At 45.8% G+C, this 26,897-nt stretch overlaps 1 protein-coding gene across 8 annotated transcripts in view; it reads right to left on the minus strand.

The window, feature by feature from the left end:
* Window positions 1-26,897, minus strand: part of TOX2 (TOX high mobility group box family member 2) — a 113,666-nt gene that overhangs the window by 21,294 nt on the left and 65,475 nt on the right. For all 8 annotated transcript variants that reach the window (XM_059707020.1, XM_059707019.1, XM_059707022.1 and 5 more), the window contains one exon: window positions 17,588-17,833. In XM_059707020.1, the coding sequence (XP_059563003.1) occupies window positions 17,588-17,833 (246 nt within the window). The remainder of the gene's footprint in view (window positions 1-17,587; window positions 17,834-26,897) is intronic.

Consider the following 26,897-nt stretch of genomic DNA (forward strand, 5'->3'; position numbering starts at 1 on the left):
GGAAGTGGGGAGGGGAGGGCTGGTACCCTGGCCCATGGGTTGGGATCCTGGCGCTGCTCCTGCAGGGGCTGAGACACAATCTGGGAGGATGCGTCTGCTTATCTGGCAGGAACCTTTGCCTCTCCATCTCAGTGGCAGGGAGGGTGTATTTTACTCCTTTATCTCGTTGTCTGTCTGTCTGGAATGTAAGGCCCATGGATCAGGGATTGTCATCTGCACGGGGCCTGGGAGAGCACGTGGTACAGAGTAGGGGCTCAATAAACGTTTATAAAATAAATGAAAAAGCACATGAATGAATCTTGATGAGGGGAAGCTGAGAAACTTCATGTCTTGCTCAAGGTCTTGTACCTTTAAGCACCAGAGCCAGGGTTTGGGTCCAGAAAATGGGGGGTATTTCCCCTCCAGCTCCCCATACACAGGCACCTCTTTCCTATTACCAGTCCAGCTCCCCACCCCTCAACCCCCAACCCCCGCCAGGCCTCTGCCAGGGACTGCCCTAGACCCCCGTCCTCAGCATCTCTCTCTCTGCGAGGGGCAGCTCTGATGCCCAGCTGGCCCAGCTCCCTCCTCCTGGAACCCAGTTTGCCTCTCTAACCCCTACTCACTTTTCAGTCCTCAGCTCAAATGTCACCACCTCCAGGAAGCCTTCCCTGGCTCTCCTACCTAAACCAGGGTCCCTGGTTATTGCCTCTCATGGCATCTTGTGGTTTTTTATTGACCTTGACATCACTGCAATTATACACTCACCCTCGTGTGAATGATTCCAGTTGTGTGCTCGTCTAGGAAGGAGGGGACCTGCTTTGCTCAGGGCCACTTCCCGGGTGTCCAGCCCCAGGCCTGCACACAGCAGGCACTCAATAAATGTTACAGGAATGAGCCTGATAGGCCTCCCCAAGCTCCAAGTCAGGCCCATGGATTCGAGCCCCTAAGTGGGACTTGCCTCCGCCATGCCCCTCTCCAGCCATGCCCCTCTCCAGCCATGCCCCTCTCCAGCCATGCCCCTCTCCAGCCATGCCCCTCTCCAGCCATGCCCCTCTCCAAGGGTTTGAAGTATGGCATGGCCAGACTCCTGCTTCCTTCAAGCCTCCTCATCCTGCTCCTTACCGGCCATCCACACACTGCATGCTGCTGCCTCTCTGCCTATGCTGTTCCTTCTGTCAGGGCTGCCTCTCCCGTCCCCACACCTCGCCTGTTGTGCCTCTGGAGACCTGAACGACCTTGACCAGCCACTCCATCTCCTGGGCTTTCTCACTTGAGGGGCTCTACAAGGGGCAGGAGTGGAATCAGATTTGCATTCTGGAAGCTACACTGGAATGAACAGCTCACGAATGAACCAGAGGGGACAGACAGAGCAGGGAGACCAGGCCAGGCTTCTGCACCAGCAGGACTGTGACAGGATGTCTGAGCTGGATGGGCAGTGGGCCTGGGGCGGGGCGGTGAGGCGGGAGGGATTCAGGAGGCAGGCTCAGCATGGCTCAGACTCCTGGCAGGTGTTCAGACCCCACATGAGAGGGGAACACAAGAAAAGGGAAGGGTTCCTCACCTCCTCCCCTTAACGCTTAACATTCTCCATTGTGAATTAGCACACACGCTAATTAAAACCATCTTTCCAAAGAATTTATTATAGGATATTCCAAGCTAATTATAAATTCTCTGTAGCTGATCCCGAGCAGTTGGCTAATGTGGTGCTGAAATCTCTTTGGCCACCCTCGTTTGAATTATTCATCCAGCCCTGCAACAGTTGTGAACTGTAATTTAAACAGTCAGCTCATGAATATTCAATCAGCACAACAAACACTGGTGTGTTTTACTGCCTGGCCGCTCAATAGCTCAATATTTTGTATCCTTGCCCGTGTTTACATGTGTTCATGAACTCCCGAGAAAAGCGTTGCCTATTGCAGTCCCTGGTTAAGCCGAGATTGAAATGCCCAGGAGAGGACTGGAGGCTGCAGGCCAATATCCAATATCCTTTCTTAGAAGGGCTGCGGGTGGTCAGGCCGGAAGGGTCCAAGGATGGGAGGCCCCAGAGAGGGTAAGGCCTGGCCTGAGGTCACACAATGGATCCAAGGCAGACAGGATTCAGAGTTCTGAGGTGGTTCCCGCTGCCTCATCGGCCACAAATTAATTGGTGCAGAGGGCTGGGGACATCTGTCCCGGAGACAGTGTTAGGAACACAGAGGAAGCCAGGCATTCCATGCAGTCCAGCCACTTCAGGGCAATGGCCGGATGCTGCCAGAGCAGGTACAGCGGCTCTGGGCAACAGGCTGTTTTAGAATCCAGGCTGATTCCAGCCTTAACAGTCAGAGTTCCCACCCCTCCATGGCCAGCTCAGAGGGATACGTGTCCCCTCTCCCGCTGTCAGCATTAGGACCCCCACAGGCTGTAAATAGTTTCAAAGGCTCCACAAATAGATCCTCACTGATTCTCACACCCCTCCTCTGAGGCGGACACTAGGATGAGTCGCCTTGTTACAGACGAGAAGACTGAGGCTCAGAGGGCTAAGAAACTTGCCCAAGGTAGAGCTCTCCTCTTCTCCCTCTCCTGACAGCACCCCCTCAAGAAGTCATTTTCACAACTTTTAAGGAACTCATCCCAAGAGAATTTTATAATAGAGGAAAGTCAGACACAGCCTAAATGTCTGCCAATAGAACGTTATTTACATTTACAACGAAACATCCATTGCGACATCGGAATGTTATGCAGACCCTAAAAATAAGGGCATGAACTATAATTACCGACAAGAAAATACACCCATTACAGACTTGCAGACAATGGGCAGGTCTAGAACAGACAAGAGAGCACAGGAAAAGGCACCATAGCATGGTCCCATTTATGTCAGGTATATGTGTGCTAGTATAGTGCACAAAGGTCTGAGGGCAAAGATACTTAGCAAGTGGGTAGCTTAATCCTGGTTATTGTGGATGGTGAGGTTTTAATGATCTTTTATTTATTTATGTTTACTTTTTTTATTACAATGAACAGGTGCCATTTTTAGAAAAATCAATAAAGCTATGTTTTTGGAAGAATTTTGTATTCATTTCAAAAATTATAGAATAAAGGCAAAGCCATACTCCAAAAAGATGTACAGCCATACATGTTTTATTATTAAACAATAAACAAAAAAAGTGAACTAAAGAATCTAAAATAAAACATTTACACATCTACAGAAAGAAAGATTAATAAACACAAAAGGAGAAATGAATAAGTTAAGAAAAAGAGAAAAGTAACAGAATTGAAACATAACTCTGATGGCTGGTTCCCCGAATAAAATTAATAAAGCAAAGTAGATAAGCGAGTAACAGGGATAAAGCTCTGGTAAAAATACACATGAAATAAGAGAGAAATTATAATACACAATTTTAGGGATATGAGTGGGGAATAAGCCTATAAAAATTATAAGATAATACTATATATAATTCAATGGTAATAACTATAGATCTCAGTGTAATAAACTTCATTTTATGAAGATGGTATAACCTGTATAATGGTTATGTAGATTATAGTATAACCTGTATTCTGATACAGAATTATGAGAAAGCTATCTTATAAAATGAAAACTATAGATCTATTTCACTAGAAAAATATAAAAGAAAAATATTAAGTTAAATAATAGGACATTAAATCCAGCTTCATATTAAGAAGTATATATGTATATGTATGTTTCAATACGTAGGTATACATGTATCCCATAACCAAGTAGAATATATCAATATTGGGGAATCTATTAATAAAATTAATCACTTCAATATACTAAGGAAGAAAAACTTTATGATCAGCTCAATACATACTTAATAGGCACTGGCTAAAACTCAACAAAAAATTATAGGTAAACTGAAAGATTAAGAATTTTTTTAAAGTATGCTTAAGAAACTGGCTTCAGCCTGGCCAGCATGGCTCAGTGTTTGAGCATCAACCTATGAACTAGGAGGTCATGGTTTGATTCCTGGGCAGGGCACATGTCCAGGTTGCAGGCCGATCCCCAGTGTGGGGCATGCAGGAGGCAGCTGATAAATGATTCTCTCTCATCATTGATGTTTCTCTCTCTCTCTCTCTCCCTCTCCCTTTCTCTCTGAAATCAATAAAAATATGTTTGTTTGTTTGTTTGTTAAAGAAACTGACTTCAAGCTAAGGTTGGATTTCATTCCCATTAAATTGGGGGAGAAGCAAAGATCACTGGTCACTGAGCATCACTAGTTAGTGAAATCTGACCCAAAGCAGTGAAACAAAAAGCAACGAATTACAACCACTAGAAAGCATCTATATAGATGTGATAGAATTTCTAGAAACCCCCAAAGCCTCAAATTCTAAGAAGTTAGAATTTGAGACAGTCAAAATAAGTAAAAGGAATACATTGATTTCTTATTTACTCATAAAAAGTTAGAAAACAGAGTTGAAACATTCTAACCACAAAGCAATGCAAAAATATAAAATTCTAAGGAATAACGTTTATAAGAAATATGTTGGATCCATGTAACTGTAAAGAGAGGCAAATTTATTTAAATAAATGGAGATTCACATAGTGTTTCTGAATGGGACCACTCAATAGTAGGATGACATAAAATCTCCCCATTTTATTGGTGGATACAATGAAATAATTTCAATATAAAAAATGAACGGTTTTTGTCGAAGTGACTTAAAAATTCATCTGGAAGAAGAAATGAGTGAGATTTGTCAGAAAATAGTTGAAGAGCAAGAACTGTGGAAAAGTTGTATTGCATACTTCGAAGCCAGAGGAGTTTAGACAGTGGTGTAAGGACATGAAAAAAGAAAATAACGGAAAAGTGAAGAAAACCCATGTATTTTTTTAGAATATTTCTGTAGCATATTTATTTAGTAACAAATCAAGTCAGTGGGAGAAAGGATGACTTTTAAGTAAATGATATTGATAACCACTTAGCATTTGGAAAAACAATATTAGAACCAATGTGGTATTTTATTGGAAAAGGGCTTCCTAGGTTCTGGAAAAGGCAGAAACCATAAAAAAAGAACACAGATTTAGGTAAAAGAAAACGTGGAAAAGATTTAAAATTAGAACAACAACAACACCACCATTAACTAGATGAGAAGGAAATAAGCTGAGAATAAATATTTGCAATATACATGACAAAAGGGATGATATCCTTAATATATAAAGAGCTATGCTAAATCAATAAAATTTCACAAACGCCCCGATGGAAGGTTGGACAGTGTGAGAGAAAAGACCAACCACAAGAGAATAAATTAAAATGTCCAGCTCCTGTGCTGGATGGATGCCATTGCTACAGCAGATTAATAAGGCCTGGGTACATGGTACATGACCACTGATGTGGAAAATGCAACAGAGTCAGTGTGGCCCAAAGGGGACTTGGGAGCAGAGATCGCTTGCCTGTGGTGGGTACCCCCTAAGGCCCCCAGGGAATTGACCTTGTCCCTCAATACTTTGGCAGATGAATACCTTGGGAGGAACTAGGAAGGATACAGAGTTGTCCATGTGGGTTGGCAGGGAAGAAAAACAAAGGCAGCTCATACACAAAGTGCTTAGAGACAAATAATAGCATTGCTACAGCGACCGTGCTGAGCATTTTATAAGCATCACAGCATTTAATTTTCAAAACAGCCCCTTAAGGATTATTAACATAGCCATTTTACACATAAGAAAACTAAAGTTCAGAGGGGGTGGATAATGTGCTCAACGTGGCGAGTAGCTGGAGGAGCTCGTTTCAATTCAGGTGCCCAACGCCAGCGACATTAATTCTGGCAAAGTGCTGACCCCTTTCAGCAGGGCAGTGACACCACGTGAGTGTCCACAGTAAGGGGCCACTGTGGCAGTCATGCCCAAAAGAGCACTGTCTCGTGTCACTGGCTGGACACAGGTCGCCAGCGCTGTTGATAACGGCTCAAGTTGCAGCCTTCTGCCCCGTGCTGGGGCACAGTGGCCACGGTCCCTACCATGCTTGGGGATCGCTTTGGAGGAAGGAGTGGGAAGACACAGCTCCAGTTTAGACCAAGGTCCCCATGGTGGACAATAGCAGGAGGATGTGGCCAATTTGCTGGCTACCAAGTAAGACTACGTCATTCATAAGGCAGATGAGAGAGCAGGGAAGAGGGGTCTCAGGGGCAAGGACATGGGGGCCGAGGTACTGGTTCCCAAGGGAGAAGAGGAGACCTGTGGGATGGGGAGTGACCGCCTCAGGCTGACCCTTTGGGCCCAGATTCTCGGGTGGGGGCCCCACCCTCGGCTGGCACGCAGAGATCCCAGCGATCTCCCTGTCCTGGGTTTTCTTCTCTTCTATTGCACTCTTTCTAATTCTGCACAGTGACCCACGAAGCCTCATAAAGATGAGATGTTTTACAATCAAGGGAGAGATGACCTGGCCCCCTTCTCACCACGGGCTGGGGACGGTCATGCCAGGCTGTCTGTTTCAAAGCCTGTGCCCATAGGAGGCATGAGGGGCTGGGAGGAGTCAGGAGCCACAGGCAGAGCTGTGGGCCCTCTGGTTTCTCTGGGGGGAAAGTTTGCACCTGCAACAGATGTGCGGAAATCCTCAAGGCAAACAGGACACAAGGGGCAGTTCCGTGAGTCCTGAAAACGTTGGAGAGTTCAGGACTCAGCTGAGGGTGACGGCCGCCCCGGGAGCCTTGGTTAAGCCTGGAGCTGGGCTCGAGGGTGGGGCGTAAGAAGCCGTGTCAGTCACAGGTTCCCAGGTGAGGGGGACCCTGCTGGCCTTAAGACCTCATTTTAGATGCAGATGCTGCTGGAGTCCCCCAACCCCCACCCAGACCAATTCCTGGAAGTGCTGGCTGTCAGAGGCTCACAGCTGCCTCCCTCTCCAAGAACAGCCCTTGGCCAGTGAGAGCCGTCTTGCCTAGAGAGTCTTGTAGCAGGCACACTCCCATTCCAGCCGGTCACCCATGACTGACTCACACCTCACACTGGGGACAAATGCCGGCAACTCTGTGGTCTAATTCATGCCTGAGAGCTCCCTGTGGGACCAGGCCCACCTTCCCCTCCTGCACGGATCTGAATACCGTCCGGAATAGCTCGTTTACTCCTTGCAACAGCCCCCGGGGGGCACTGTGGCACAGAGAGGTTAAGTGGCTTGGCTAAGGTCCCACAGCTGGTGACACATGCAGCTGTCTGGCCCCGGAGCACTCCCTCCCAACCCACCAGCTCTCCGGACCTGACCATGGCTCTGATCTGCCACCCCAGTGACAACAGCCCCCTGCAGGGCCCATCCATGAAATGCCTTAGAGACCTCTCTCCCTTGATCTCTACCACTCTCCTTGGTAATCGGGGCTTTGTCCCATCAACAGATGAAAGAGTTGAGGTCGGGAAGAGAGAGTGCCCTGCCCTGCACAGTTGCTAGTGTTGGCAGACAGGACGGGAACCCAGGTTTCCCGACTCCAGTCTCTCCATCCGTTTCTGGAAGAACTAGCAACGGCTTATTCAGGACTCTTCAGGACGCCAGCATCCCAGGCCCACACTCCATCCAACAGACCAGGGGCGGGGTCTGACTACTCACCCCAAACTCCTCCCCTTTTCCTTTGCTACCAAGACTTTGGGAAATGGCCATCCAGGCTAACGTTTTTGCCCCTCCCGCCTATCTCAGTGAGAGCTCTGACCACCTCACACTGGACGGACGGAGGGACAGCGGGACAGGGAGACAGTCCCACCTCCCGGCTCAGAGGCCCGGGGGCGGGGGTGAGAGCTGCCTCTGCACCATGAGGGCGTAAAATACTTGAGGTCAAGAGAACAAGGCCCTCCTGTTCCCTCCACAACTTCCTGGCTGCGGTCTCTGGACAAGCCCCTTGCCCTCTGCGTCTCAGGAACACATCTGGAGCCCAGGGTAACCCCATCTCCTCTGAAGTCAGCGGGAGGGTTAGATGAGAGAAGGTGGATGCTACTCTAAGACAGAAAAGCCTATCCAGCACCCACTGGCTTACCTGCCAACAATGACATAACAGCACTCTAGTCTGTGACGTGTTCTCAGAGGCAGCCTTTATTTTTCATTCATGCATTTGTGTGTTCCTTCAGTCAGTCTGTCAACAAACTCCTCTCAGGCACCTGCTACATCCCCGACACAAAGCTAAGCAGTATTTCAATAGCACAGCCACCCTGTGGGTTAGATCGCATCTTACTTAAGGCTCAGAGAGAGAGTAATGGCCAGGATCAGCCAGCACGGCAGGATAGGAACCCCAGGACTCCAGGCTCCGGTTAAGTGCCAGGGCGTGGACAGCAGGCTGCCACCATCACAGCCGGGCCATGGCCCGACCAGCTGCTGTGCTAACGTCTCCCAGAGGACGCGCCTCTCCTCGAAATGCTCCTGGCCCAGCGGTGCATGGACACCGTCTTCGGCAGCTTTAACATGTAGATGAGCTTTATTTGTCTTGTTGGCGTTTATGAAGACACCGGGTTCCAAATGGACAAAGCCGCAAGATGAGAGAAAGAGCACCCGAGACTGGCTTTTTATTATCCAGCCGGAGCAGAGGGAAATGACTCCAATAGATCTCAAGTTTATGTGCTCCAGACACTCCACGGAGCCAGCGACGGTCTCTCAGCAATGCCGGCGGTACATTAAAAGCTCATTTTCCCCAACATGGCACTGAATATGCAGTCGGAGCAAAGAGCCATTATACAGGGTAATATCGGAGCTGCAGCTGACGAATGTTGCCGCGATTTTTCCTGAATCCTCCCTCATGACTCAGGAGCCAGTCTCAGAGGGAAAGGTTCTGGGCCAAGCTTGGCACCTCGCCCAGAATGAAAGTTAAATGTCTGGCCTGTGCAGCCTTCACAGCCAGAGGGTCAGGACTCCCATTAGGAGCCTGGCAGGGGGTTGAGAGGATGGGCACCAGAGGGCGCCGAAACCTTCATAATACATCACAAGCTGTTCTGTGAATCCCAGCAGAAAGGGTGGCGATTGGGTCTGAACAAGAAAGTGTAGGCAGGTATGATGCTCCCTCCTCTCAGGCTTCTGCTGCTGTCCTCTGCCTTCGAAGGCTTGGCCCCAAGGTCACCACCTCCAGGAAGCCTTCCCTGCTACTCTTCACCTCTGAGCTCCTCAGTACTCATCTGTTATTCATTCCTAGCAAGCACCTTATGCTTCATGCTGTGGTTACTTATGAATTTGAATGGCCTGACTCAGAGTCGGATAAAGTGGGTCTCAATCCTGGCCTAATCACTCCCTTGCTCATTCATGCTTTCGTTCACTCATTCATTTGAAGCCTGTACAGGTGAGCTATGGGGTACATAGGCTGGGTAGTCAGCATGCCTGTGTTCGAATTTTAGCGCCACCATGAGAGTTGTGTAATCAAGTGGTTTACCTCCCCATGCCTCTGATTCTCCTCTGTGAAATGGCCACGATGACAGCTCCTCCTTCTCAGGATGAAGGTTTAAATGAGATACAAATAAAAAGGGCTTAGGTGGATGCCAAGCACATAATATGTGCCAAATAAATGTTAGCAAATTTTAGCTGCTGATAATTCATCCATTCATTTAGGAAAAGTTCACCAAGAGGATATGGGGTCACACAGGTGTGGTCTTTACCCTCCAAAGATCAAGATACTGTGCCACAGTGAGCATGGGCAGCGTTCCACGGCATGGACCTCACAGTTCTATTCTTGGAGACGCTCTGCTCTTGCCTGGCATGAGGGTAGTGAGGCTGAAGTGAGCCAAGTAGACACTTGGCTGCCGTTACCTGTCCCCCTCCCCCAGACTGAGTGCCCAGGACATCTTTGAATCCCCCGTGGCTTACGCACCACGCTGCAGGCAACCTCCATTCACACGGAACACAGCCTGAAGGGTGCAGAGAGTACTGGGCTTAGAGTCAGAGGCCCAGGTTCAAGTTCCAGCTCTACTTTTTTTCTCACTATGTGACCTTGGACAAGTCATCTCTCTCCTCCCATTCATTCAGTCGATAAACAGCCACTGAGGGTTATCTGTTAGGCAGGCCCTGCGCTAGATGCTGGTGCCAGAGACAGACATAAAGCATAGACCTAGCCTTCAGGCTGTCCCAAGCTGGCAGCACAGACAGGAATCTAAATGGACAACTACCGGTTGTCATGAATTCAGGCTGATCCCACCTCTATTCAAATTTTTTAATTTACTGTTCATCATGGCTTTTTGTGGTAATTTTATTTATAAAAATACTATATGAAAATACTATTAATCTTGATTACTGAGCGTTTTGGCACTCCCTTAAGTTTTGTGATCAAGTCCAGTGTCTCACTTTCCTCACCTTCCTCCCTGCCCAGATCATCCAGACAGCCTCAGAGAGAAGATGACTTCTGAACTGGGTTCTGACGCAGGAATAGGAGTTCACCAGGTTGACAAGGGAGAAGAGCCCTTCAAGCACAGGGAACAGCAGGCAGTGGTTCTCAACCAGGGGTAATTTTGTCCTCCAGGGGACATTTGACAATGACTGGAGACATTTTAAATCTTTATTTCGACTGGGGGAGTGCTTTTAGGGCCCATGAATAGCGGGCAGAGGCCTGGCTAGCCTACAATGCACAGGACATCCCACAGCAGAGAATTATCCCCCCCCAGAATGTTGATAACGCTAAGTTGAGACACCTCATGCCAAAGCACAAAGATGTGAAACCTCATGGCATCAGGCTACCATGGGATGATTCCTTGGCCTCTCGAAGCCTCAGTTTCTGCATCTGAAAAATGGGGATAACAACAGTTCCTACTTCAGAGGGTGGTTGACAAGAGGCAATGATACCAAGTCTGTGCACAGCAGGTGCTCAATAAATGTCCTTTTTTGAACACACACTTCAAACTTTAAACAGTTCTCCAAAGAGACAGCATCCCAGAATTCCAAAGGAAACTGGGACATGGAAAAGAACACATTTTGTTCTTTTCCGACCTTTCTCTTAGTGAAAACCATGAGTCTTATCTCTCCGCAAACGCAAGCCTGTTCACACAGAGCTGGCCTGTGTTGGCTTATCACTGGCCTGAGTTTTAACAGGGAGTGAATTTTTATGACCAAGTTCTAAACCTTTGCAAAAGCCATTTTTAAACTAAAAAACGCTGACAGGTTCTTAACTACTATAGCTGCTAAATTAAGCATGAGGGAAGGGGGAAGGGGGGGTGGGCATGTGAAAGAAAACAAAAGTGCCCTAAAAGAGTTAGTGGAGGTAAAATAATGTTCATTAAAAATAGAAAAACAAACACACAAAAAAACCCTTTTGTGTTCAACTTCGCACTCGTACATCATAATGTTCCAGTAAAAGGCCATTTCCCCCTGAGATAATAAAAGAATTGAATTTTTCCTTATCGGTCATCTATTTTTCTAGCTGAAGCTATTACTCCCGCTCTGGGGTTGCTAGGCAACAAGAAATATTAATAGCAGCTTTTATTAGCTTAGCTTTTGCAGCCGAGTACCAGAATGAGAAAATGGGAAACATAAATGTGTTACATAAATCTTTCAACCTTTCAGAGCCGGTGTTACTCTCTGTTTTCATAATGATTTATTGAAGTGATGGTTCATTTATGAGAAAGAGGAGTGTAGGATAAGAAAACGGAGCAGTCCCCTGAAGGAGTGTTTGGAAATAAATAATTATAGCAGGGGAGCAAAAGCTGTTTAAAGTCATTTTTCTGAGTTTTATAAAATGTAAAAAGACATATTTCTTTCGCTTACTGCCTCTGAAAAACGGGAGGGGGGAGGGAGTTTCATCTGGACGCTGCCAAACATAAAGGAACCTCCAGGCCTGGGGTTACCCCCACTGGGGCCCTCAGAGGCCCATTTGGGAGGTGAGCACTCCCAGTGCCACTCCCAGGGGGCAATGAGACAAAAGCATGGCACCCAGGAAAAGGCCAAGCAGGAAGTGCCCTGCGGACCCCTGCTTTCGCCAAGGTGGTCCTGCCCTTTGGTCACCCAGCAGGAGGAGTTGGGGTTGGGACCTTCTCTTCTTCGCAAGCGGGGGGACTATCATTCTGCTGTTGCCCTCAAGCTCCGCGCCCCGACCGAGGTCCTGGTGGACTTCATATGCCCTCCCCCCCCGCCCCCCAGATGGTGCCCTCTCCCCAACCCCAACCACCTCGGTGTCTGATCCACCTCTGACACCCACCTCTTGCTTGGACCAGCCCCCCACTGGGGAGCCAGCCTGACCAACTGCCCCCAGCAAAGCCGACCCCCAGCAGGTCAGGCTGGACAAACGAGACTGAAGCCACACAAACCCTGTCAGTAAAATGAACCAATTAATAAACAGAGTAGTTTACATTTATTGAATGCCTACTGTGTGCCAGGCACTGGGCTGAGTACTTTTCCTACAGCTGATGACTGAATCTTCCTGAGTTCCTATGAGGCAATAATATTGCCTCCACTTTACAGATGAAGAAACTGAGGCTCAGGAATGGAGGGTAACACATGGTGCAGTGGGTTTGAACTTGGGTTGGCCTAACCCCAAAGCCCATGTTCCTAACTACTAGGTGATGCCATACGTCAAAAACAAAAAACAAAAAACCACACAAAAAAGCAAAACTTTATCACAGTAGATTACAAAAATGGCTACACATCCCTGCCTCCCTGCCATGCCCTTCTGCAATATGACTCTTCCATCAAGAGGTGGGGTCCATTTCTCTCCCCCTTGAATCTGGGCTAGACATGTGACTTGGCTAATGGGACAATAGCAAGTAAAGATTTGAAAAGTGCTTGCATATTGGGGCCTACTCTTTCTTGATGCTCTTGGAAACCCTGTGATCACAGCCATGTGAACAAGCCCAGGCCACTACGAGATGAAAGACCTGCAGCCAAGTCATCCCCATTGGCCCCAGTGGACATTGGGCCAATTGCCGAGATGTGAACAAGGCCATCCTAGACCCTGCTGTCCCAGCCGAGCTGTAAGCTGACTCCAGAAATCAGCCAAGCCAGTCCAGTTCAAAAGAACTACCTTGCCCTAGCCGGTCTGGCTCAGTGGCTGGAGCACTGGCCCTCAGACTGAAGGGTCCCGGATTCTATTCCTGTCAAGGGCATATACCTCGGTTGCAGGCTCAATCCCTGACCCTGGGTGGGGTGCATGCAGGAGGCAACCAATGCTGTCTCTCTCACATCGATGTTTCTCTCTCTCTGTCTAGTCCCCTCCTTGACACTTTAAAAATAAATAAATAAATGGGAAAATACCCTAGGGTGAGAACTAACAAAACAAAACATAACAAAAGAGCTACCTTGCTGCCCAACAGAATCACAAAAAATAGTCAAAGTTCATGGTTTGCTTTAAGCCACTAAGTGTTGAGGTGGTTTTGTTACACAGCAAAAACTGATACAATCCTAAGACAAAACAAAACAGAAAAATTAAGGGCAATAAAATGACTGGGTTTGATTGTGGGGATCTCAACTACCACCAAGTGCTGAGGGTCTTTGGTCTCTTTTCCTCAGTCTTGGGAGGGGATCCTCCCTCATCTCAACCTGTGAGAATCAGAGATAGACCAAGTCTCCTGGGGGGAAGAGGGATGAGGAAGAAGAGGGGGGAAGAAGAGGAGAGAGAGATTGGAGGGGAAAAGTAGAGCACAGGCAGAGAAGAGGGTAGGTTTTAGGGGGAATTTAAAGGAGCTCCCAGAGTCAATACACAGGCTGCGGCCCTGAGCCCTGAGCCCTGAGCCCTGAGCCCTGCCCCCAGGCGCCAAGCCCTAACCCAGGCTCGCCCATGGGAACCATCTCTAAAGCAAGGGGTGAAGAGGAACTAAGGTACTACCCAGCCCTCTCCCACAGTCTACCCCAGGAGACCAGCCTAGAGAGACCCCTTGCTTGGCATGGGGGTTTTCCTGGGCCACGGCCCCTGCCCTCTCCCAAGGACCAGTCCTGGCAAGATGCTTTGGGACAGGGACCCAGAGCACAAAGGGTCTGCCAAAGGTGTAAGGTCCCCAGGGAACTTGTCTGGGAGCAGCAAGCTTTGTCCCTTCCCAGGATAACTCCTCTAGCACGCAGGGCTTTGACCCAAGTTCATAAGATGTAAACGCCAGGTCAGAGGCACGTGCGATCCTGCCAGTGGAAGGTCTATCTGACCTCACACCCATACACTTGTCCAGCGAGTCAGAGCTGACAAAGCCACTATTCCCATTTTTCTAGGTGTGAGTTTGCCAGAGTTGGAATCCCAATTCCCATTCCCTAGATGGCAAAACGTGGGCTGGGAGAGAAGTGACTTGTCTAAGATCCCAGAGGAAGCAGGCAAAGCTGGAGGAGAAGGTTTGAATGACAGCTGTGACCGTCCCCTGTATTAATCGAGGCCAGAGACGGGACCACACAGCTCCAGTGACCCCAGGGCTCCGCCTTGGGAAACCCGTACTTCCCGAATCACCAGGACCCACGGCTGGTGCAGGGAGAGCTGTGCCAGCACTCATTTCCCGTCAGGCCCCGTCTCCACCTGCCCCGGGCTCTCCGGGGTTTCTCTGGTCCTGCAGGGGTGCAAGGTCCCCGGGGAACTTGGCTGGGAGCATCACGCTTTGTCCCTCCCCAGGATAATTCCTCTCCCGGGTAAACCAGGACTATAAGCTTGAACATTTCCCAAGGACAACTCCAAAATAAATTATTTCAGACTTACCAGAGGCCCCTTAATAAATTCCACTCTTCTGGTTTCTTTGGGTATTTTAGAAGCTGATTTATACATACAATATCTCTCTCAAAATGAGACAATCAACACAGGATAAAATTATTGAGTTATGAAAATAGGGGTCAGATGGAGGTGCAGCGCTTTAAATTAAACCGGCAAAATATATCTTTCATACTAAATTGACTCTTTTTGTCTTGGAAATGAATGTTTAATCAGTTAAGACACAGAAGTCGAGGGAGAAGCCTTCAGCAGATTTAATTCTGTGAAGGGGCCCTGTTCCACCACTGTACAGGATTCCCGCCCACAGCCATACCCTTAGAGCAGAAGGACCGACTCCCATGCAGGTCAGGAGGCCGCTAGGGCCAGGGCAGCCTCTGGGTCAGAGCCACAGGGACTCGGCATTCATGAGATGGATGTCAGACGCCTTAGCCCCACCCACGTCTCCAGGGACAATATGCATTGCAGTCTGTGCAAACAGTGTCTGTGGCATCCTGCCCATTGGGGCACCTCGGTGCCACCTGTGGCCCCCCCAGCCCAGCTGCTCCAGCCCTCAAATACCTGGTAAAACTGAGAGGTGCATGGTAGGGGACAGAGCTGGACTTGAATTCTGTTGGTTTTTGTGTTTTTTTTACTTAATAGTTGTGTGACATTCATTCATTTATTCATTTATTCATAGAGCCTACTGTGTGTCAGGCCATCACTTCCTAAAGGTGCCCCTTCTGGGTACACATAGCACCATACACTGATCTCATCGGAGCATTTACTACATTTTCAGAAATGGAGTTTTCACTCATCTCTCCCCCGGCAGGAGGAGTTCTTTAAAGGCATCTCATAGGCCCGGGCTCAGGACAATGCCTGGTCCCTAGTAGGGGGTCAATAAAGGCTGCCGCACAGCTGATCACCGGTAGGTTGAAAAATGATCCCCTAAGCACATCAGGTCCTAATTCCTGGAACCTGTAACTGTTACTGTATTTGAGGGGGAAACCCAACAGTCTTTGTGCGTGTGATCAAGTGAAGGCTCCAGAGCTAAGGAGATTCTACTAAATTATTCCTAATGCCATCACAAGCATCCTTCTAAGAAAGGCAGGGGGAGATTTCACTGACAAGAGAAGGTGACAGTGACGTGAAGACAGGTTAGACGGATGCGGCCACAAGCCAAGAATATTGGCCACCACTAGAAGCTAGAAGCAGCACGGAACAGGTTTGCCCCAGAGCTTCCAAAAGAAGCTCACCCTTCTGACACCCTGATCTGGGCCCAGTGATACTGAGTTCACCTTCTAGCCCCCTGAGCGATGAGAAAGTCTACTTCTGGTTGTTTTAGGCCATCAAGTTTGTGACTATTTGCTAGAGCAGCCACAGGACACTGATACAGTCACCTACCTGGTCGGAGCCTCCATCTCCTCATTACAGTAATACCTACCTCACTCGGTTTGGGGAGCATTATGTGAGAACATGTTTGTAAAGCCCTCTGCATGGTGCTTGATTCCTAACAGGTGATGACACACATTCCAGCATCACCCACACAGAATGCACATCCATCCACGCACAGACACACACCTGCTTCCTGCAGCTCTGACAAATTTAAGAATTTGTCTTCACGGTGCTTGTCTCTCTTTGCTAGAGTCCCGATAGACAGACATGTTCTTACCTGGCTTCCTAATTGGTCCAGGAGCCCTTCCCTGGGTGAAAGACTTGGCTTATCTTTCATTACTTAACAAGGGAATATAAAACTCAATGGGCTCTTGAAAACGCTGCCTAATGGAAGAATTAAAGCAATCTGAATTTGTGAAGCATCTTTAACATGAGCTTGTTTGAAAGAAATCTGGAGAATGACTGCAAAGTGGCTATTTGGACCGAGCCCAACAGAAGCATTTCCTAGGAGGAGCGATCAGGGGGTCATCTTTGATAAACAGATAACATCTCTTGTAATTATCAGAGCTATAATAACCAGGTGACCCTACAAAGTACCCGAGAGCCTGTTCCTTTAGCTAAATGCGACTGACAGGCACACACTACCATTTAGTTACAGTGGGAATTCACTTTTATTGATACTACTACTAATAGCAAATATCCCCCGATGGTTTACTCAGTGGCAGACATTGGCTAAGACTTTGCCTACGTTATCTCAGGTACACTTTACAGCAACCAGGAGGTGGGCACTATGATGATTCCAAGACCAGGGAACTGAAGTGTGAGAGCGGAGCTGAGATCTAAGGCAAGTCTGTAGGACGCCGGAGCCCGCGCACGGCTCCACATGGTCGCCATCGATCACCCAAGGCCTGTGACACCGTGGCCCCAACCACAACCATCCTCACCTCTGCACTCACAGCCCTACCCTGGCTCGTGTTTGCATAAATCCCCGAACTGGGACAGTCTAGTGGGGGAAGCTTTTGTTAGGAAATTGGCTGCCAAGCAGTTCAGGTACAAGCATTCTGTCAAAGTGGAATGAAAACCATAAGGCTGTGGTATCTTTAGTTCTCCTAGAGAGAGAAGAGGAAGCTCAGGCCCTGCATTATTGATGGGCCCACAGAAAACTGTTCCTCAAGAAATGGAGCATCAATTTCCACTGAGCTCTTTAGCCAGACCTCCAACATTATAAAATGTGGATCTTGAGTTGGCTTCTTGCCTCCCCCCTCCTTTCTCTCCTTTTATTTCTCACTCAGATTTAAAAAAACAACAACACAAAAACATAAAGTGGATTGTATTGACAGTTTCACAACTTGGATATACTAAAAGCGACTGAATTGTACACTTTAAATTGGTGAATTATAAGGCATAGGAATTAGACCTCAATAAAACTGTTAAAAATAAAAATTCAGGTAATTTATACTATTAAAAAGAATACAAAGAATGCTAAACAGGGTTCCAGAAGTGAGCAGGGTGAAGACATCCACTTTCCTCCATGCCCATCCCCATAGTCTGCAGATGCCCATGCAAGCAACCCAGAGCCCAGACCCTGCACACGAGCACAGGGTCCTCATCAAGGCACTAACATTCTGCTTCCCTGCCAACCCGCTTCCCCGCTGGAACTGGCGGGAACTATGGTGAAACAGCAACTCACCGTGGGCAGCTGGCCCGACAGCAGGTGGCTGTCTTGGGCCAGCATGTTGGACACCATGATGGCCGGAAGGTCCATGGCCTGGTAGGAGTAGGCAGGGAGCAGTCCGTTGGGCGCGAGGCTGTGGCACAGCGAGTGGTAGCCAGCTTCGTGGTCCCCCAGGTGCAGGAGGGATGGTTCTGGGAGGTTGGGAGGTGTTATCGGGGGGATCTCATAGTCTTCGTTGCTCTCGTTCTGGCTGTTGTAGGTCTAAAACATTCAAAGGGCACGTTGTCAAGCGTCAGTGACTTACAAGTGCAGGACATGCTCGACAGCACCAATAACAATGGTGATAACAAGATGGCCCCCTGGTCAGACTCCTGCCCCGTCCCCAGATGGGTGCAGCCTCCTGCTAGAAGGTCTGTGTACCAACACCTGCCCTCCTGGCGGGGCCAGCTCCTGTTCACCTGCTCTGTTTTCCCACCAGATCTGGCCACGACAGCCCACCATGAATCCATTGTCCCAGCCCACCTATTTTACACATGGAAGAACTACGCATCTCACCATCCACCATGGAAGGACAGTGGCTCACCCCAGGTTAGTATATGAGTTGGAAATAAAGCTAAAGTATCCTAACTCTGGGCCTGTGGTTTTCCAGGGCAGCAGGACGACTTTCTCTTATGTGCTCCCAATACTCGGCCCAACTGGGTTCTCTCCTGGTCTTTCTCACCTTGAACAGTACAAACTTTCTCCTCGAAGCACAAGCTAGGGGCCATACTAGAAACCTCCCTTTCTGATCCTGATTTGTTCATTTTCCCCCTCATTGCTACTCAGACCAGGATGTCCCAATACAATGTTGGAAAGAAATGATGAGCATTCCCTCTACTGGAAGATCTGCCCCACCCCTTGCTCCCCCTTCATCTGGCTCATTCTTACTCATGCCTCAGCAGGTTGGTGTGAATGTCTTCTCCAAGACTCTCCAGAGTAGGTCAGATCCCATAGTACATCCCCAGGTTGCCCTGCATTTCTCCTTGGAAGCACTCATCGACCTTGTGGCTAACTAACTTCTTGTCTAATTATTTGTTTAATGTTTAACATGAGTTCTGCCAGGACGGCCCTTGTATGTCCTGTTTTCCAGAACCTGGCACAAAGTAAGAGCTCCAAACCAATTAGTTGAATGGATGAATGAGCCAGTTCCTAGGGCAGATGCCATAAGCACGCATGTCGGCATCCCACCTATCCCTCATGATGCCCTGTTGTTCAGGAGGCAGCATGGCGCAAGCGGTTAAGAGCCAGAGAGCCTGATTTGAATTCTGGTTTCTCTGCACTAGCTGTGTGACTTTGGGCAAGTCAGTTAACCTCTCTGTGCCTGTTTCTTCATATGTGAAAAGAGGGTAATAACAGTACATACCACAGACTTGCTATCAAGAGCAAATAAATCAGTACGTGCAAATTGCTCAGGACACTGGAACATAGCCAGCTCTCTCTGTTGGTTGTTATTGCTGCTGTTGTGTTTGCCTGGAGTTTCAGAGATGTTAAGAAACTTCTCCAAGGACACAGAGTGAGTACACAGCAGCCCATGCACTTGTTTTCCCCGCTGTGAATGTTCCTAACGCCTCACAACACTGGTCTGTGCACCAAGAGGTGGTCTGCCTTCAGCCTAATCATGGAGATAGGCTGGGGCTGATTCTCTTTAGATGGGACTCAGCCACCAGCATCGTATAACTCAGAAAACAGGAGTTCCAGGAAGCCCTCCTCAGCCCCCTACCCATGTACAATAAGACTCCCCTCCTCTCATCCCCCCTTGCAGCCCGCTGTATGTGCTCCCTATAGTATCATTGCCTCCTGAAATTATGTCTGATTCTCACTTACCTTCTGCTGCCTCCTGTCCCCCAGATCTCTGGCTCCATGGGGGCAGGGGTTAAGGCTGTCTTGTCACCAGTGTGCCTGGCACACAGTAGGTGCTCAATTAGAAGGTGCTGAATGAGCACATGAAATGGGGAAGTGCACCAGGCTTTAGATTTAGACCTCACCCATGTGTCTTCAAATCTATCCCTCCTGACAGATCCTAAGTCCCTACGTGACCTATTGTTCATGTTTGTCAGTGTCCCACCTTCCGCTCTGCCCACCAGCACCCAGAACAGGTGCTGGCACATAGCACGTGTCCCGTGGATACTAAATGGCCGCATAAGTCCATTCCTTTCACTTCAAAACCAAAACCTCAGCACACTGGAACCGGCCCAATCAACCAGAAGCCTTTTGCAAATGTAAGCATATGTTGTATCAAAATATTGGAATAACACAGTTATGACAATTCATTTAAAGAGGCAATTAGCACACTTAAAAATAATTAGACATGCAAACACGTACATGCCTCCTTCGAATGCAATCAAACTCTAAATACGTGACAACTGAAGACCAACCCCTTCTGCTACGGACTCATACTGAACGCCTACTGTGTGCCAGGCATCAGACCTGGCTTTTCGACATGCACTGTCCACGTAATCTGTATGAGTTCTGCAAAGAAGTGGTGATTCTCTCCATTTTGCAGACAAAGATGAAGCTTAAAGAGTGGAGGTGTCACAGAGCTAGTGAGTCTTGGGTGGGATTCACACCCAGGTCTGTGACTCTGAATCCAGCATTTTCCCACACTCCAAGATTCCCACTTCGCACTTCCCCTGAGTCAGAGACGGCCACACAATGGTGCCTAATTTGCTCTCTGGCACCAGTGTCCTCATGAGAATGAAGAAAGGGATCCAAGTTGTAAGAGTTCTAGAAGCTAAAATTATTAGCAAAGCCTTACAGGGAAACCTCTGGAAAGAGCCGTCTCTCCCTTCCACCCGCTTTCTCACAAACCCACTGCAATCACATCTTCATCCCACCGTCCACCAAAACTGCTTGGCAAGGTCGCCAATAACCCCTGTGTTACTAAATCCAATGGTCAGACCTCCGTCCCCACCTGACCACCTTGATCTTCTTGGCAGCATTTGACCTAGCTGTCCACCCCCCTCCCCCTGGGAACAAATTTCTTCACCGGCTTCTGGGGCACCACACATGTTGATCTTCCTAAATCGCAAGCCATTTCCTCTCCATGTCCTTTGCTGGTCCCCATTCTTCCCCCCAACCAAGAGTGCTGATGTGTCACAGAGCTCAGATTCCAAACGTCTCCTCTAAGCACACTCCGTCCTTTGTGCTGTCATTCAAACCCCATCGATGTGCTGCTGACTCCCCAGCTCCCACCTCCAGCACGAACCTCTCCACCGAATCGCGGATTCACATAGCCCACTGTTATCTGACACCTCTGCTTGGCATTTAATAGACTTCTCAAACTTAACGTGTCCAAAAGAGAACCTGCCCATCCATGGTCCTCCCTTCCTCAACTAATGGCAAGTCCAGCCTTCTGGTTGCTCAGGCCAAAGGCCTTGGGGCTATCCTGGACTCCTTTCTTCTTCTCACATCCTACACCAATTCTTTCAGGAAATCCTACTGGCTCCATCTTTGGAATAAGTATTAAGGTGTGACCACTCTGGCCGAAGCCATCATCCTCTTTATGGGAGTCTCCTCTCTGATTGCCCTGCCTCACCTATGCTACGGTCTGTTTTCACCCAGGGGCCAGAATTCTCCCGTTAACATGTAAGATCGCATCGCTCCTCCGCTCACCACCCTCCAGTGGCCCCCTTCTCACTCCCAGTACGAACAGGGTCTTTAGAATAGCTACCTGGTCTAGTGCCCCCGCTCCCACCTCTGTGCCTTTCACTTCCTTCACATCACCTCCTACTACTCTCCTTGTTCATGCCACTCTGGCAAACTAGGCACGCGTCTGCTTCAGAGCCTTTGCATTGGCTGTTCGCTCTACCTAGAGCAGTGGTTCTCAACCTTCCTAATGCCGCGACCCTTTAATACAGTTCCTCATGTTGTGGTGACCCCCAATTTCATGGTTACAAATTGAACATAATTAAAGCATAGTGATTACTCACAAAAACAATATGTAATTATATATGTGTTTTCTGATGGTCTTAGGCGACCCCTGTGAAAGGGTCGTTCAACCCCCAAAGGGGTCGCGACCCACAGGTTGATAACCGCTGCCCTAGAGCATGCTTCTCGCAAATATTCACACAGCTCATTCCATTGCCCCGTCAGGCCTTGAACTCAAACATCTCCTTCTCAATGAAGTCTATGCTCACTGTTCAATTTAAAATTGCAAAACATTGGCCATGCTCTAGTATTTCCTTTTTATCAACTGTCATCTTCTAACATTCAATATATTTTGTCTATTTATTGTGTTTATTAATTATTATCTGTTTCCCTCACTAGAATGTCAGCTCCATGAAGGAGGAGGTTTTCATATGGTTTGCCATTGCTTTATCTCCAGTTTCTTCAACAGTGCCTGGCATGTAACGAGTGCTCAAAACTATTTGCTGAACGAATGAACTAATGAATGAATGAATGAATAAACAAACGATCTACTCACCAAATGCCAGAAGAAATAGTGGTAAGAAAATGAATGGATTGGCTGACCATGAAGATCCCCTGTCTAGGAGAAAGCTTATTCTTGACTCTGGCCCAAGGGTAAGACTCAGATTGTTTGATTCAGTCCAGCATTCCTCACTTCATGGAAGTGGTGCATGAAAAACTATAACTGACTGTTCTTTGTGGGAGTGAGTTGGGGGGGGGAGGGGAGGCATTGAGGCAAATGTCAGGGCCAGGAGGTTGCCAACACGCAAGGTGGTAGAGAGCTCCATACCAAGCAGATATGGGTTATGCGGCTACTACAATAACTTGTTCCTCAATTCCTCCATTTGTGCTTCTCTTTCCAAATCAACTATGGGATTCAAAGCAAAGCAACGTGGCTGGGATCGAAGGGGACTTGAGAAGGAGGCTATTGGGTTTTTCCTGCACCAATCCAGGGAGGGAAGAATGCTGGATGGATTCAAATGGCCTGTGGCTTTCCCTTGGGTCAGAGAAGGGTAAGCCTTCTCCTAGAATTCCTAGGAGGAAGGGTGTTAATAAAATATTGAAGGCAGCCTGGCCAGTGTGGCTCAGTGGTTAAGTGTTGACCCAGGTAACAAGAGGTCACCAGTTCAATTCCCAGTCAGGGCACATGCCCAGGTTGCAGGCTACCTCCCCAGTAGAGGGTGTGTAGGAGGCAGCCGATCGATGATGTTTCTCTCTCATCGATGTTTCTATCTCTCTATCCCTCTCTTTGCTTCTCTCTATAAAAATCAATAAAAACATATTTAAAAATATTGAAGGCAATGACTCCTCAAGGCATGGTAGAAAATGGGCAGAGGGTAGCCCTTTCTCTGTTCCTGGGGAGGTGGTGGAGAGGAAGAAATCTGAGAACATCCAATGGACCAGAAGCGTGTTGCAGAGATAAGTGTATGTTCTACAAAATTCTCAGAATAAATTCATTCACTTACCACAATAAAATAAAATGACAAAGGAATAGAAAAATCAATGCTAGGAAGTAAAAAAATACATAAATTCTTTTAAATAATTATTTCTGAAACAAATACTCAAAGCTTAAACTTCGAGAAAAAAACGTAAACCCAAGAGATTCCTAGGAGTGGTGAGCTGAAAAAATCAGCTGTTCCTAAGATAACTGCAGGATTTAATGTGACAATTTTATAGATTCCTAAAATAGAAGAGGTATGGGATTATAAATTTAATAATGATCACAAACTAAAAACCTAGAGGATTTCAGCTAGAAGTTGTGCCGTTCTTAAAGGAGAAAATTACAGATACTGACCAATTATTGATATTGCAAGGAAAAATATAAGTTTAAATACATTTGTTACCATTTCTTAAGGTAAAATTTACATTAAATAAAATTTACCATTTTAAAATGAACACCTCAGTGGCATTTAGTACATTTACAATGTTTAACAACCATTATCTCTATCTAATTTCAAAACATTTCATCATCCCCAAAGGAAACCCCACACCCATTAAGCAATTTCTCCCTATTCCCCTGCCCCCCAAATCCCTGGTAACCACCAATCTGCATTCTGTCACCTATTCTGGATAGTTTACCTATTTTGTGTATAAATGGAACCATACAATCTGTGACCTTTTGTGTTTGGCTTCTTTCGCTGAGCATAATGCTTTCAAGGTCCATCCATGTTGTAGTATGCATCATTACTTCATTCCTTTATATGGCTAAATAATATTCCAGTGTATGTATATACCACAATTTGTCTATCCATACAGCCATTTATAGATATTTAAGCTGTCTCCAACTTTTGGCTATTGTGAATAGTACTGGTTTGAGCAAGTATGTACATCTGAGTCCTTGTTTTCAATTCTTTTGGTTATATAACTAGGAGTGGAATTGCTGGGTCATATGGTAATTGTATGTTTAACTTTTTGAGAAACCATTCAAATTTTACATTCAACCAGCAATTCAGGAAGGATTCCAATTTCTCCACATCCTCACAGACAACACTCAGGGCCCACTGTTTTCATTATAGCCATCCTAGTGAGTGTGAGGTGGTATCTTGTTGTAGCTTTGACTTGTAGTTCCCCAGTGACTAATGATGTTGAACATCTTTTCATATGTGTCTTGGCCATTTGCATGTCTTCTTTGGAGAAATATCTATTCAAGTCTTTTGTCCATTTTTAAATTAGGTTGTTTGTCTTTTTGTTGTTGTATTGTAAGAGTGCTTCTTGATGTATTATAGGTACTAGACTAGACCCTTATAAGATATAGAATTTGCAAATATTTCTCTCCCATTCTGTAGGCTGTCTTTTTACTTTCTTTGTAATGCTCTTTAATGCACAAAAGTTTTTAATTTTGATAAAGTCCAGTTCACCCATTTTTTCTTTCATTGTTCATGCTTTTGATGTCATATCTAAGATCCACAGCCAAATCCAAGGTCATGAGGAATTACTCCTATGATTTCTTCTAAGAATTTTATGATTTTAGCCCTGAGACTTAGGTCATGGGCCCATGTATATGGCATGAGGTAGAGTACAACTTCATTATTTTACATGTTGCTATCCAGTGGTCCCAGCACTGTGTGATGAAGAGCCTGCTCTTTTCCTATCCAATGGTCTTGGCATTCTAAGTTCAATTGACCTTAGATATTACGGTTTATTTCTGGACTCTTAATTCTATTCCATTGTTCTAAATGTCTATCCTTATGCCAGTACCACACTGTTTGGAATACTGTAGCTCTGTAGAAATTCTGAAGTGTGAGCCATCCAACTTTGCTCTTCTTTTTCAAGATTGTTGTGGCTATTCAGGGTCCCTTACAATTCATATGAATTTGAGGATCAGTTACCCCATTTCTGCCCCAAAAGGCTGGTGGAAATCTGATAGGAAATGCATTGAATCTGTAGATCACTTGGGTAACATCACCATCTTACCAATAGTAAATCTTTCAATCAACAAATATGGGGTACCCTTCCATTTATTTAGGTCTTCTTTAATTTATTTCAGCAATGTTTTATGGTTTTCAGTGTTCAAGTTTTTCACTTTGTTGGTCAAATTTATTCCTACAGATTTTATTCTTTTCAATGCTATTATGTATGAAATTGTTTTCGTAGTTTCCTTGTGGGATTATTCATTGCTGGTGTATAGTAGCACAGCTGATTTTTGTGTATTGATTTTACACTTCAAACTTCGCTGAATTTATTAGTGATTTATTGAAATTTTAAGGGGAAAAAGAAATTCCACACCACTGGAGAGAGAAACAAACAAACAAACAAACAAAATGAAAGGGGAAAAAATAGAATCTAATCAATCTAACAAAAATCTGAAAATAAAAATAGTAACGAACTATGAAACATGATAATAAAAACCTTCATAAAATGACAGTACTAACACTAAATATTAGTAATAACAATAAATATTGATGTTTTAATTCCATTATTAAAAGAAAAATTAATATTTTGATTAAAATAAATGAATCTACTACATGAGATTTATAATAGCCACATATAAAATAAAATGACACAAAAGGCTAAAAATTAGCAAATATATCAGGCAAATAAAAAGCAAAAATGGAAAATTTAATAACAAATTAAGTACAATTCAGGGCAAAAAGCATTTCAGAGACCAAGTGGAATACTTAAGTTGACAAATGATATAATCCACTAAGAAGAACTGAAAGACAAAAATTTTTATGTTGACTAATAAACCACAGGAATATAAAATGTAAAATACTTTTAGAAGTATAAAGAGGATTTAATAAAACCACTAACACATCTCTGCAAAAATGGACAAATTAATCAGATAAAAATCAGGAAGGATAGAAGACTTGCATAACATAATTTCCCCTCTTGATCTGTTCCAATATTTAAAGAATACATATTATTTTCAAATGTACATGGAACAGTTAAAACACATGATCATGTACTAGATACACAGATCATCTTGAACTTTTCAAAAGGTTGAAATGATACAGACCACACTCTAGGCCAGTGATGGCGAACCTTTTGAGCTCGGCGTGTCAGCATTTTGAAAAACCCTAACTTAACTCTGGTGCCGTGTCACATATAGAAATTTTTTGATATTTGCAACCATAGCAAAACAAAGACTTATATTTTTGATATTTATTTTATATATTTAAATGCCATTTAACAAAGAAAAATCAACCAAAAAAATGAGTTCCCGTGTCATCTCTGACACGCGTGTCATAGGTTCGCATCACTGCTCTAGGATCTAAATGCACTAACCTAGTTTTTAACAAAAAAACAAAGAAGGTAGAGCACAAAGGAGCAGAAAAAATAATGAAGGGAGGCAGATGCTCCTAAAAACTTAGGTGCTTTAAGAGCAATCTTCTAAATAGCTTTGGGTTACAGAGGAAATCACAACTGATATCACAGATAATGAAAACACTGCCTGCAAAACCTGTGAGAGATGAACAATGGAAAGTTTATAACTTTTCACCTAAATACATTTACTAGAAGATAAGAAATACAAAATAAATGAGCTCAGCACTCAACTCAAAAAGCTAGAAATAGAATAACAAAATAAACCAAGTGTCCGTTGAAGAAAGAGCAATAAAACAGAAAACACATTTTAGATAATCTAAGGAAGAGCTGCTTTTTTGAAAAGGCTAACAAAATAGTAAACCACTAAGAAGAAGAAGAAAAAAGCTCTTTCATTCTTCTTTAGATACCCTAAAAGGAATGAAAGATATATTGATTCTTTGAAAATCATTGAGTTCTTTTGTAACACAGTATAAGGCTAATTTGCCTAAATGTTTATTATTTCCAGCTTAATTCTGTTGTTTAAATCTTCTACATGACCATTCATTTTCTTTCTCTGCTTGATCCATTGGTTTCTGAGAGAGGTATGTTAAAAATGTCCACCATGATTGTAATTTTA

Source organism: Myotis daubentonii, chromosome 8 (assembly GCF_963259705.1).
Source record: "Myotis daubentonii chromosome 8, mMyoDau2.1, whole genome shotgun sequence".
Taxonomy (NCBI): domain Eukaryota; kingdom Metazoa; phylum Chordata; class Mammalia; order Chiroptera; family Vespertilionidae; genus Myotis; species Myotis daubentonii.